The sequence below is a fragment of the Leptinotarsa decemlineata genome, unplaced genomic scaffold, assembly GCF_025532065.1.
Source record: "Leptinotarsa decemlineata unplaced genomic scaffold, Ldec_3_MD MMD2_P_RNA_scaffold_12, whole genome shotgun sequence".
NCBI classification, from domain to species: Eukaryota; Metazoa; Arthropoda; class Insecta; order Coleoptera; family Chrysomelidae; genus Leptinotarsa; species Leptinotarsa decemlineata.
Window position 1 is genome coordinate 12,544,411 of NW_027412526.1, and position 12,978 is coordinate 12,557,388.

Sequence of the window (12,978 nt, forward strand, 5' to 3'; positions counted from 1 at the left end):
GACCTGATCTCCAATCATCTCCCCAAACATTAATCGACCATCTGTTTCGGTTATCAAGTTCTCTCATCCAATGGGGTTTTCTGTTGAGTGGTAGTGCAGATTATGTCTCTTTACCATGCCAATTCAATAAAATGTAGACTCGTCAGAAAACAAAACATATTTCAAAATATTCGCTGATTGAATTCAATAAATTTTTCCAATACCAAACTCTGGTTCACAGAAGTATGATTTTTATCCAACTCTCTTGCAATTTCCCTCGCACAAGTACTTACATGAGGATGTTCAACTGTTAAAAGCATCAACATATAATTCATTTTCTTCAATTGTTGCAGTTTTATTTACTAGTTTACTATATATAAAAAATGGAAAACCTGATAGGCTAAATAACTACAGGCCCATATCACTGCTAAGTGTCCCCTCTAAAATAGTGGAGAAAGCGTCAGAATAGTGAGATTTATTAATGCTTTGACTCATATCAATATGGCTTTCAAGAAAAAAAAGTTCCCTGAGTGCAACAACAGATTTATTGCACTATGTCGCTTCTGAAATGAATAAAAACAAATATATAATAACGGTATTTGTAGATCTCAGAAAAGCATTTGATACTGTGAACTGAGCAAACTGTTCAATATGGGATTCAGAGGTGTTGCTTATAAACTGCTAAAAACGTATTATGTATTTTAAAATTAAATTTTACAAAAAGGATTTGAAGCTTTATATCTTCTATTAATTATCTGCGAGCGCTTTCGACAGCTGGTCGTACTGTCATCTTCTAGGCACTCCTCAAACTGAACTTGTCATCCTGTCGTCTGCCTCTTTATACGGTCAGAACGTCTCAACTTGGGTATTTCAGGTAAATTTTCCTGTATTTGTACTGCATCAGGTACTCTTCTTTGTGTTAGATCTTCTCTAGGAATGTGTATTGTGTAAACAAAAATGGTTTTGTTTAAACAAAACCGTACACATTCCTAGAGACGATCTAACACAAAGAAGAAGTACCTGATGCAGTACAAATACAGACACATTTACCTAAAGTACCTGAAATACCTGAGTTGAGACGTTCTGACCGTATAAAGAGGCAGACGACAGGATGATTGTCATCAAAATTAACTTTTAAATTATTTTTTGTTCGATTTTATATTAATCTCATGTTGGGCATACTTGAAGACTGGCTATATATCAAATCATCTAAAGGAAGACTGTAGGTTAATGGACTTACATCTATCAGAAACAACTACTCCCCTGGCCAATACCACAAAGGACGTTGGATTATATCCGGCGGGTGTCAGTGCAGGATTCTTCACTGAAGTTATTCCTGCGTATGCTGTTGGCCATACAACTGCCGCAATAGCTTTTCAATTATTGGAACACACTTGTAGTCCGGTTTCGGGCTGTTTGGCCCCTCGTCAGTGCAAGGTAGTATCTATCATCAACATAAAGTCGAAGATTTCCGATAATTGAAAATCGAATTCCTCGAACTAGGCTAAAACGGCCAACAAACAACAGGTTTGTTATCGCCCCATCTGCCTGTGAACGAGGTAACCGACCGCATATCCGAAATTTGCCCAATTCCTCATATAAGGAAAGAAAACTTTCTACATATAGTCAGTGTAGGGAGTTGAGACTTGCCAAAACGAATTGTTCCTTTAGATGATTTGATTTATAGCCAGTCTTCAAGTATGCCCACTGACTATATGCGAAAAGTTTTCTTGCCTTAAACGAGGAATTGGGAAAATTTCGGATATGCGGTTGGTTACCTCGTTCACAGGCAGATGGGGCGATGACAAACCTGTTGTTTGTTTTCCGCTTCAGCCTAGTTAAGGGAATGATACTTTGAAGGAATTCGATCTTCAATTATCGGATATCATCGACTTTATGTTGCTAATAGACAGCCCGAAACCGGTCTGCAAGTTGTTCCAATAATGAAAATCTATTGCGGCAGTTGTATCGCCAACAGCATATGCAGGAATCTTCAGTGAAGAATACTGCACTGACACCTGTCGAATATAATCCAACGCCCTTCGTGGTATTAGCCAGGGAAGTAATTGTTTCCTGATAGGTGTCAGTCCATTAACCTACAGTGTAGAGAGACTGGCCTGAACGAATTGTTCCTTTGGATGATTAGATCTCAAAGTACTTAACACTGTTATATCGCCTGATATCAGGCGATATCAGGATAAATCGAAAAAAATATAGAGGTAGGTATACAGTATTAAATGATTGCATTCAAACTATGACATAAGTCTACCAATAATCTCTGTGGCACTTGTTGACAATGACAATTTTCATCATGTTCCGAGACATCATTGACAAATACTATAAAGCGTTAAGAACCCAGCACCGATTCTTGAGGAACTTACAATATCATGTTATATTCTTTTGACAGGATATTGGTGAATAGAAATTTCCAGGAATAACATAGAAAGGTATGAAGCATTCAATTTGGAACTATCATAATTGATGAATACTTGAATATCTTCTACTAAGTCAGTCACAAAATTTAAATAGCATAAGACTGATTCCTTGAAAATTATAAAGTTATCCCTGACACTTTTTCAGATTATCATCAGGAGATTCATTTCCGATCGAGTCGATTCTATACGAGGCGATAAAATTGGAATATGGAACTCTTTCCTCTCTGAACAAAAACAACTGCAGTTCAAGGAACCTCAACGATGCCGAGAGAGCGAAATTACACGAATTGATTGTCGCTCATAAAGAATTTCTTCCACCCGTGGATGACGAACTGAACGATCTTCTCGGCAATGAAAGCAAACTCGAGGTAGGTCTTGATGCAAAACGAACACTTTTTCCAATCACCAGAAGTGCAATACTCTTCTCGACGCGCGTTGAATCAATCAAATTGGCGTCTTCACCAACCAGTTTTCTTGGAAAATGATTGGGAAAAGTGCTTGTTTTAGAGTTTCTCTTCTACTGAGGTTTCAGTTTTAGTTTTAATTTAAATAGGTCATGATATCGATTGGTTTTTTGCCGCAATGCCTTTTTAGCATTCTTTTTCTGAGAGCAATCCTAAGTTTTTTTTCATAAGAGTTGAACATTTTGAATTTCTTTATATTCGGGGTATTTTTTAATAACATGCTAACGCAGGGTACAGCACTATAACCGTCGGTTAGACATACCGTTACGTTTTTCCCCGTGGTTTACCAATAATTGACTACACTGTATTAACCTCAATTTTATTTCACTATAAAAGTTACTAAACACAAACAAGATTACTTCAACAGCAACAATATTCTTTAGGAATTGCTCCTCCATTGGAAACAACCAAATTCCACTGATATCTCTTAACATCCAATCATTACGTGATAAAATTGATGAATTGTACATATTTTTATAGTAACATGATATTCCGCACATTGTCTCACTGTCCGTGCACTGACTGAAGAAAGGTGAGCCAGTCTACTTAACTGATTTCACAACCATTGCCAGATTGAGATCAACGTATGGAGGAAATATCATTTTCATTTAGAATTCAATGTGTTAAAATATGTTTTTGCCTCAACCAGCTGTCGCACCCCCTACGAACGACAACCCTCAAAAGTCTCAACTTGTGCGAGGCAAGGATGAACGAAGTCTTACTTTTTAACGTACGATTCCTAACACGATAGGTAGTAAAAATCGATCGCCCGGCCTTTGTGCTCGAACCACCTAGCGTGAATGGAACAAACCACTCACGCCAACCCAATCGGCAACCGTGTCATAATAATAGTAATAGTAATGATGACCACTTACCCGAGCAAATGGTGCAAAACCGGTCCGCTAGCCCAGGCGCATCCGAGATATGGAGAACTCATTTCTCCCTCCAATACCTACCATGGGTCTATTGGGCTAACCAACCGATAGTCTCAACACTTGGTTATGGAAAATCAAGGAAGAGGCGTCCACAACCGAACCCCTTAGATTAGGGGGTCAAAGGCATAGTGGTGGGACCTATAATAAGGATTTGTCATCAGACGACTTCGAGTGGATGCATGAGCTAAGACATAACCTTATGCGATTCGCTCAAAAACACTCAAAGATGATATGGATGATCTAAAACTGTATGATCTCAAACTGTATGCTTCTAGCAGCATACAGTTTGAGTCCTTGCCATCAGTCATTGAGGATGGTGAAAGAATACACGCATGCTATCGGTATGAAGTTCGGAATAGACAAACGTGCAATGGTCCATTTCGATAGAGGAGGTTCCGGGGATTATGGAGAAGATGTGCAGCTCGTAGCTGGTTTACAAATCTGTAAACCGAAAATGAAACCATTCTGTATCCAAACACGTATCATAACATTCCCGATGGTTCAAGATACTTCCATCTACAAGCTACGAAGTTTCTCACCACGGACGAAGTATGATGAATTGTGTTCCCGGATCGAATCCGGATCGAGACCCGAACAACAATTCAACATACTTTGTTCGCAAGAAACTACACCCTGTATAGTAGGAAATGAATTCGAGCAAGGTCAGTCTAGTTCCCACTTTTCATAATCAAGGCGTGTTTAGGAAATATAATTTAACCTCTCACTCACTAAGTGAATTTGTCCTTACTCAATAGTGAATTTCCACAATGTCTGAAAGTTGGAAAAATCATTCCTACCTTCAAAAAGACATGCACAATCGATATGAATAACTATCGTTAGGAATTACACATTAAAAGGTAAGACCTCGTTAGTCCTTAGCTCGCACAAGTTTCTCAACTTCTGAGAGTTATCGTTCGTATGGGGGCGACAGCTGATTAACGGAAAAACAGATTTTAAACAGATCGTCCAATTATTGTAACATCAAGTTTCTCAAAAGTATTTGAGTACTCATTTCTCAACCGACTTTTAACATTTTTGTATAAATGCAATATCTTCACGGAATATCAGCATGACTTTTTAGCTGGTCGTTCCACTAATACTGCTATTTTCGCTTTTTTTGAAAAGGTCATAGAGTTCATTGAGGCAGGCGAGTGCCCTGCTGGGATTTTTTGTGATCTCAGTAAGGCATTCATTCGACTGTGTCAATCATAATCAGTTAACATCGAAATTGTATAATTATGGATTACGAGGTGTAACATTAGAATGGATTTCCTCTTTTTTGAAACACCGTCATCAGTACGTATGTATTCCAAATATCCAATCTGAACGGGTTGGTTTTGTCAATTTAAAGAGTAAAGCCATTAATATGGTGTACCACAAGGATCGATCCTGGGACCTATTTTATTCATATTGTACTCTAGCAATCTGGATAAATTTTTGAAAGGCATTCGTGTAACAATGTATGCAGACGACACGTCATTGATAATTTCACAAAAAAACGAATTTGATATGCAAAAAGATACAGAAAAAGCTTCAGGACTGGTGCAATACAAATTTTCTTAATTTGAACGCTCGTAAAACCCAAATTATACGATTTCATAACTATCAAAGAAAATACGATCCTCTCAAAATCAAGATGAGTGTTGATGTATCCATTGACAGTACAGATGAAACCAATTTTCTTGGGCTCTTTGTTGATGAAAATGTAAGCTGAAAACGTCACTGTACAAACTTAATGAAACTATTGAATTCTGTATGTTTCATGTTCAGGGATCTCAAACATATACTGGAAATACCTCAGCTAGTGGCTCTATACCATGCACATGTGTCACGAATTAGGTATGGAATATGTTTGTGGGGAAATTCCATTTTGGCAAAAAATGTTTTTTCTATACAAAAACGAATAGTAAGAATAACAGCTAGAGTTCCTAGTACACATTCCTGTAGGTACCTTTTTAAACATTTAAAAATTTTGACCCTCATATCTGTCTATATTTATGAATTATCCGTCTGTATTTTTAAAAATGGACAAATATTATTGTTTTGATGGGAGATTTTCACTCCGTAAATATACGGGTCGGTCTGTTCACAATCATTTACCCAAAAATATAAAAGAAGTCAAATAATTAAAAAAATTCAGTAGCTCCCTCAAACAATCCCTGACTGAAAAATGTTTCTACTCGTTGGAAAAATATTTTAATGGCTAGTTATATCATATATGTATATACGTGTAAGTGTATGTGTGTATATGTATTTTTATGTTGACTTTTATATGTCTTTATTCTTGAATGACTACTCTGTTTTAGTGCTCTTGCTTTATACACTGACCATTCCTATATATTTATATGTCTTGCGGAAAAATAAATATTATTATTATTAGTAGTTCCGAACTCTTAAATATCAACAGTAGATGGCAAATGAGATTTTTCCGAAACGTCGTGAAAACAATCCCAGTGAGGACCAAAAACACTGAACACGGATTGAAACCCGAAAAACAATAATACATATATAGACAATAGAAGAGAAACCATGGGTGTCCCGGTTCTACAATACCACAAGATAAGGAAAAACTGATAATGAAAATTCCAAATTTTCATATGTTTAGATTCATTTATCTACCAGTAAAAAAATATTTTTAAGAATCTAATGAAATCTTCCTTCAAAAATTCTTTGAGAAGATTTCACTAGTAATATTATTTTCCAATAGGGAGATACAAATCTGAAGGTGGAAACAGATCCGACCCTGACGGACGTTATCAATCTTACCGCAATTTGCATAAAAAGACTGATAAAAATGGCTAAAAAAATTAATGCTTTCAAAAATATGTGCCAAGAGGACCAAGTTGCTCTGCTAAAAGGTGGATGTACAGAAATTATGTTGCTCAGGAGTGCCATGAACTATGACTCCAAAAAGAGAACTTGGCAGGTAAATTATTAGTTGATATAAACCAATTATTTTCAAAATGAAATATTTTGAACAGGTTTTGTCACTTCCTCTGTATTGAAAATATTGAATAGGTGAGGGACATTCAAAAGTCAAACTAAGAACACTTTCATAAAATTTTCATAATATCTTCATTATAACTCACCTTCTAAATCATACTTAATTGTTGCAATTAAATGTAACACATTCACGTTGTCGATACTTGAATACTAAGTTCATCTTCCAAATAATAGCCTGGTCAAGTTGGACATGCAAGGCTACAAAAAAGCTAAAAACTGATCCGAATATTTGGAACACCCTTGTAAATGAAATGTGAAAAGTCTCCATGGATCCCAGATCTGCAAAAAATATTATTCAAGGTCACTGTTCGCAAATATGATTTTTCGCGTTTTCAGACAAATGGTAAGTCATACATAAATTGTAGATCATGCAATTATCAAGAAAAATTGTCCCTATGCCGTTTTTGAGATATAACGATTCACAATGTTGAAAAAGTTGTGTTCTATCACATGTTTCGTCGCTACCTGTGAAGTAGTATACTTGGCACGTTTTTTTTTTCAACGTGGTTTCTCTGGTATACCTATTTCACGATCTATTGTGATCCTGTTCAATTCAATACTATTTAATAATGAGTGATGATACTGTTGGAAATGATGAAACAGTGTGAATCCAATACTTTTGCTCCCTCTTCTTCTTCCTGCTGAGTGCAAGTGAAATTTTCAACAGCTATGCATCAGATGTCTCCTTGTTGGGATCATACGACCCTCTACTCCCGAGCCGATGAACAAAACATTTCAACTTTTTGCATACACTTTTATCATTACAATCACAATCGCAATAAATTTTGATGATGAGTTTTTCAGTTCCTGACATGAGTAAAATCTGGATTAGTTTCAAAGTTTTGTCAGTTAACTTCCTACCCTAGACTTTTGGGTCTAGTTGATTACCAAACCACAGTTGAACTTGATGATATAACCAAAAAAGATGATGAATAGAAACAGAGGTTGGACAAGCTAATTGCTCTCGTTTTTTGTTCCAAGTATTTTCATTTGTATCAAAACTTATCAAAGCAGATAATTTCTTTGAAGCTCAATAGATACAAAGAAGAAAGTGAATTCCATTGGTGATTACGACTTGTGGAGTATTGATGCCATTTTTATGAACTCCAACTCAATGAACTAGGTCTTGTTTTGCATATTCTGGACACTTTTGTTTTTACTTCTGAAAAATGCTGAGGTTGTATCATTGTATTTCTGTCATTGAGAGTAAAATAATCATAAGTTTGTCACTTTGCAAAGCAGATAAACTTTTGGAAGATTTGGAGCTTTCCCAGGCTTTGAAAAATAAATGAATCAAAACAAGGAAATATTTCTTCAACACAGTTTGAGTGACCTTTCCAATCCCCTATAAGTTCAGCTCTCATTAACTCCTTTGAAATTATAAACGATATTAAAATATATTTGCAGAAGGACATCATTTTTCATATTCCCTTAGTTTTTTTATTGAATTGATAAAGTAATGCTTTTGATGTTTTATAATCTTTTTCAACATCATTATATGAAATAGTGGTAACACTGATGTATAAAATGGGGGAGTGGGTTAAAAACATATTTTAGCTCCAGTGATCAATGTACGCGGTGTACTTATGCATATTATGAAGAACACAACATTTGAATCAGTGTATTTCAGAAACGGCGAATCTCAAGAAAAAGCGCATAGACAATTTTTCTACAATTTTTGTTTGACTATTTTCATGATCAAACTAACTGTTTAACCGAAAAACGCAAAAACCCAAATTTGCGACTTTGACATTTAATAATTTTTTGCAGATGTGAGATTGATGGAGACCTTAACCTTATTTTTGGACTAACTTGACCGTGTTGTAATGTTGAAAGTAGTTCAAGATTTTTCAATGAGAAACTATATCACTTAATCATTAACTCGTCATGTAAATTTTCATAACGTACATTTTTGAAATTATATTTTGTATTCTATATATATATAATATATTTCATATATTTCATAGATACCTCACACCACAGAGGATTTCAATGTTAACGTGGACATTTTGAAATTGGCCAAAGGGAATATATACCAAGAACACGAACATTTCATCAAGACATTCCTTCCAAAATGGAGATCGGATGAAAACATAATCTTGATCATGTGTGCAATTATTCTTTTTACACCCGAGAGGCCAAAAGTGGTGCACCAGGATGTTGTTAAATTGGAACAGGTAGGGTAGATTTTGAATAACTTTGTTATAGCATATTTGTTCATGATACTATAAATTACACCGTATATTCTATGGTTACCCAGTGCATATCTAATTCGGATTGGAAAATTCATGGACATAAAATGGACGTTTCTTAGTGAACATGAAGATGTGCCTGTCACTGTAGACTTTCTACTCTCAAATAATCTATGAATTGTGTGTTTGTTTTTTTATTTTAGTATTTCATCAGATTCCTTTAATTTTTTGTTAAAATTCTTCTTACTTCGTTGTACTGAAGTATCATGAAGTTCACTTGTTTATATTCACGGTTGTCTGCTAAAGATAACTTTTTAATGTTTGTGGATGAAAACACAGTGGAACGCTAAATTAACTTCTACTCTCACAATATAAACTTCAAATAGGATAGGATATCTGCGAATGATATCTGACCAAGCGTCTTCAATTCATTCAGGTTGGAGCCCAGCTCCCTCACCCTTTTAGCTGATTTTTGTTGAATAAGGACAAATGGGTTCATGACTGAGGGACTTTTGGCGGCATGAAGTCCTTAGACATCAGTACCGCCCTTGGTACCCCCACCTGGCTGGGGTGGGAAGGATGAAAAATCTATTCATCCATTAACAGGGGACATGAGGGCCTCATTCGACAGAGTGTCGGGGCCTTCTATATCAGGAGGGGTCGTCTACAGCATAGTCTATAGCTTCCCTAACTAACATAGCTTTCTTAACTAACGAATGATATCTCATGAATATTCTCTAAAGATAACTTATGAATATTCTAGGTACACAGTGCGGACGTTTTGAATGAAACAAGATACAAGGTCGAACAAAATTTAGTACTTTTTGTATTGCATCACTCGTCGCCGAGAGAATGCTACCAAATTATTTTTCAAATAGAAAGGGGGGTCTTGTGATAACTTGTTTGATCGGTATTTCAATTCTCTATCCAAAATTTTTTTATTTACCAAAATCAGATCGGCTTTTCTGAGTAGTTAGCAGTTTTATATTAATTTTAATGATTTACAGATATATTTTAGGTTGTTTCGTTTTAATGTCATGTGTTTTTGTAGCTCCATATCTCAATAAATATTTATCCTACTGTGTCGTGGTATTTACTGATCGATAGAGAATTTTGTACTCTATATATTGATGTTTTTCGTTTTTTTCCCAAATTTTAGTGTTTTGCCTCTCTTCAGCTTAATGCTATATGATGTCATTGAGCGATTTTCGGCCAATTTTTCTTTACGAATTCAAATTGAACCAAAGCGCTGCTGAAACAACCGGAAAAATTAACCAGGCATTTGGCCCCGAAGTGGCTCATCTTCGTGGCCTACAGAAATATAGAATGGGGATTTGAGAACCCTTGTGGAGACTCACCCATCACATACGGTGTGTGGGATGGCGGAAGAACTGGGCGTCAGCTCCCATGCGGTTTTTGATTGTTTTAAACTTATTGAAAAGGTCGAAACGTTCATAAAGTGGGTGCCCCACAATTTGAACGATCGACAGAAATTGTAACTTTCGTGGTTTATTCTTCTTTGCTTTTGCACAACCAGAAGTCCTATTGTGAGGAAATCGACGAAATGTACCAAAAATTGCGTCAGCAGCAGCCGAAAATGGTCAACAGAAGAGGTCCGATCCTGCTGCACGACAATGAACGTCAGTACGTTTCACAAATCACTGCTCAAAAATTTAACGAATTGAGCGTCGAAGTTCTGCCTCATCCACCATACTCTCCATACCTCTCGTTTGCAGGCTTCGATAACTTTCTCATCGGTAGAACCTTCGCCAATCAGGACCAGGCAAAAACGGTCTTCATCGACTTCATCTAATCCCGAACACGCAATTTTTTGCTGACGAAATCAATCGACAAAAATGCATTGATGTGAATGACGCTTATTTTGATCAAATTGAATAATTCTCACTGGGATATCACAGTTCAAAGAAGTAATCTTCTGAAACAACCCAGTACCATATTTTCAAGAAGAATAGTATATTACGTACCTAAGAAGGAAAGTACGCCACTCTCGTCTGCGAAACTTTATCACCCGAGCTGAATGTGGGCGAGGATGCCGTACTTTTAACCCGTGGTGCGTATACGATTTTTTCTCAATACGGGATGAAAAGTTTGAACCTTTCATTGATTTGGCGATTTTCAATCAAAGATTAAAAATTTAACTGTCGTCACGTATTTCAAGTTGTCACAGACAGTTTGATGTAGTGCTTGTGTTCTGTCATCTTCTTAGACCGTCGTTTGTATATCTTCCTGACGTTTGGCCAGCGCGAGTGGTTAGCATCTTCAGAGGTCTGTGTTATCACTTCTAAGGTTGAGGTACACTGAGGCACAGTATACTTATATAGAGTAATCCCACTTTGGGTGATTTTTGGTTTGAATTTTCTACACGCAGACCCAGGAGTTGCAGTCTCAGGTCTGCGCAAACGACGAGTTCAAGACAGGAACGCAACCCTTCCATAGTTGTCGAATTTCATGGGTTTCACCCAACCTACTGAATTTTTGTAGGATTGAACACTACACAATTACTTTTTTACTTCTTCAAGTCCTAAATAGTACTACATAATTCAAAAAGAATAGGCTCTACTACAGATTCTTAAACTTGAGTGATGAATTCGATTAGGAATATTTTTAATAATTGGCCCTTGATATAATCGAATCGGCAAACTCGTCCCCCATCTTGAATTCTCAAATCAATAAATGAATATGCTAGTATTGGCCCCAAAAATCACTACAGAGCAATTTCGCATGAATTCATACCATGGTTCATGAATAACAAAACTCGTTCTTCATCTTGTCTTTTTTCTTGTTGAAATGAAAATATATTTTGTCACATCCGAATATGAACATCTGCCTATCCCATGAATTTTTAAAATCTACTTGAAACATAGTTCATCATTGTCCAAATGATCTGGGTTACTTGAATATTACACAAATGCAAAATTTGTACAATTTTCTCAGGTGCCCAACATGGTTTTCATCGACTGTATTTTTTGAGCAGTTTATATGAATAGTTGTTATGTTGAGCAGTGTTTAGATGCTTTGGTTGAGATTGTAGTAGGGAGAAATGTTATTAGTGTCAAATACGTCAGCATTGTAAAAACTGAAACTCTTGGACACAACATCAAAGGGACTGACGCTAAGTCGAACTACTGTATATAGGTATACTGTGACTCCATTTTCTCTCTGGCCTGTGTCTCTCTTATAGCCTGCGTCCAGTATGCCAGCGTATCCCAAAGATCTCTGAAAATGCTAACTATTCCCGCCGGCTTAACGTTAGGAAGAAATTCTAACAGACGACGGTCTAAAAGCCCGAAATCACAAACAGTATCAGGATATTTGTTTTGCTCATATTCATTTGAATTGATAGCATTGAATATTAAGCTCTTGTTACAATACTGTATAATTTTGAGTAAGTGTCGATGTTAAGAAAAAAAAAACTGAAAATTATTTTATTCTTAGAAATTGCACCGTGGTGTGATATTTTAATTAAAGGATTTTCAAAAAAACGTTGCATACAAGATGTTGTCTATTGGGATACTTTAGGACTGACACTGTATAAGTTAACAAAATATTCTATTTGATTCTTTATACCGGGTGTCAACGAATCTATTAGACAAGTCATAACTTCTAGACTATTAGGTGTATCAAAACGAGATTTGGTACAGATGAATGGTATGTGGAGAGGAGAGTTTTCACATATTTTTCACTTTCCGGTCACTTCCGGTTTCAGCGGAAACGGCTCGGGTTCTGAATTTTTAAATGGAACACCCTGTATATTGTAACATTTTTGGATTTCTGAGACAATTCTGGATCAGAAACTGACATTTCCGGAAGTTTTTCAGCCTACTTGATTTTTTCAGAGTCACTTTTAAAATTGCATCTAGGTGGCCATGATCGGACGTAAACTAATCTATGGACCTCAGGTGATATCAGAAAATTGCAATAGCGGAGTTTTAGTGACTAGTGTGTTGAA

At 36.2% G+C, this 12,978-nt stretch overlaps 1 protein-coding gene across 2 annotated transcripts in view; it reads left to right on the forward strand.

The window, feature by feature from the left end:
* Hr96 (Nuclear hormone receptor HR96) overlaps positions 1–12,978 on the forward strand; it is a 32,567-nt gene that overhangs the window by 10,949 nt on the left and 8,640 nt on the right. For both annotated transcript variants that reach the window (XM_074174404.1, XM_074174409.1), the window contains exons 3-5: positions 2,560–2,782; positions 6,521–6,739; positions 8,784–8,993. In XM_074174404.1, coding sequence (XP_074030505.1) covers positions 2,560–2,782; positions 6,521–6,739; positions 8,784–8,993 — 652 coding nt within the window. The remainder of the gene's footprint in view (positions 1–2,559; positions 2,783–6,520; positions 6,740–8,783; positions 8,994–12,978) is intronic.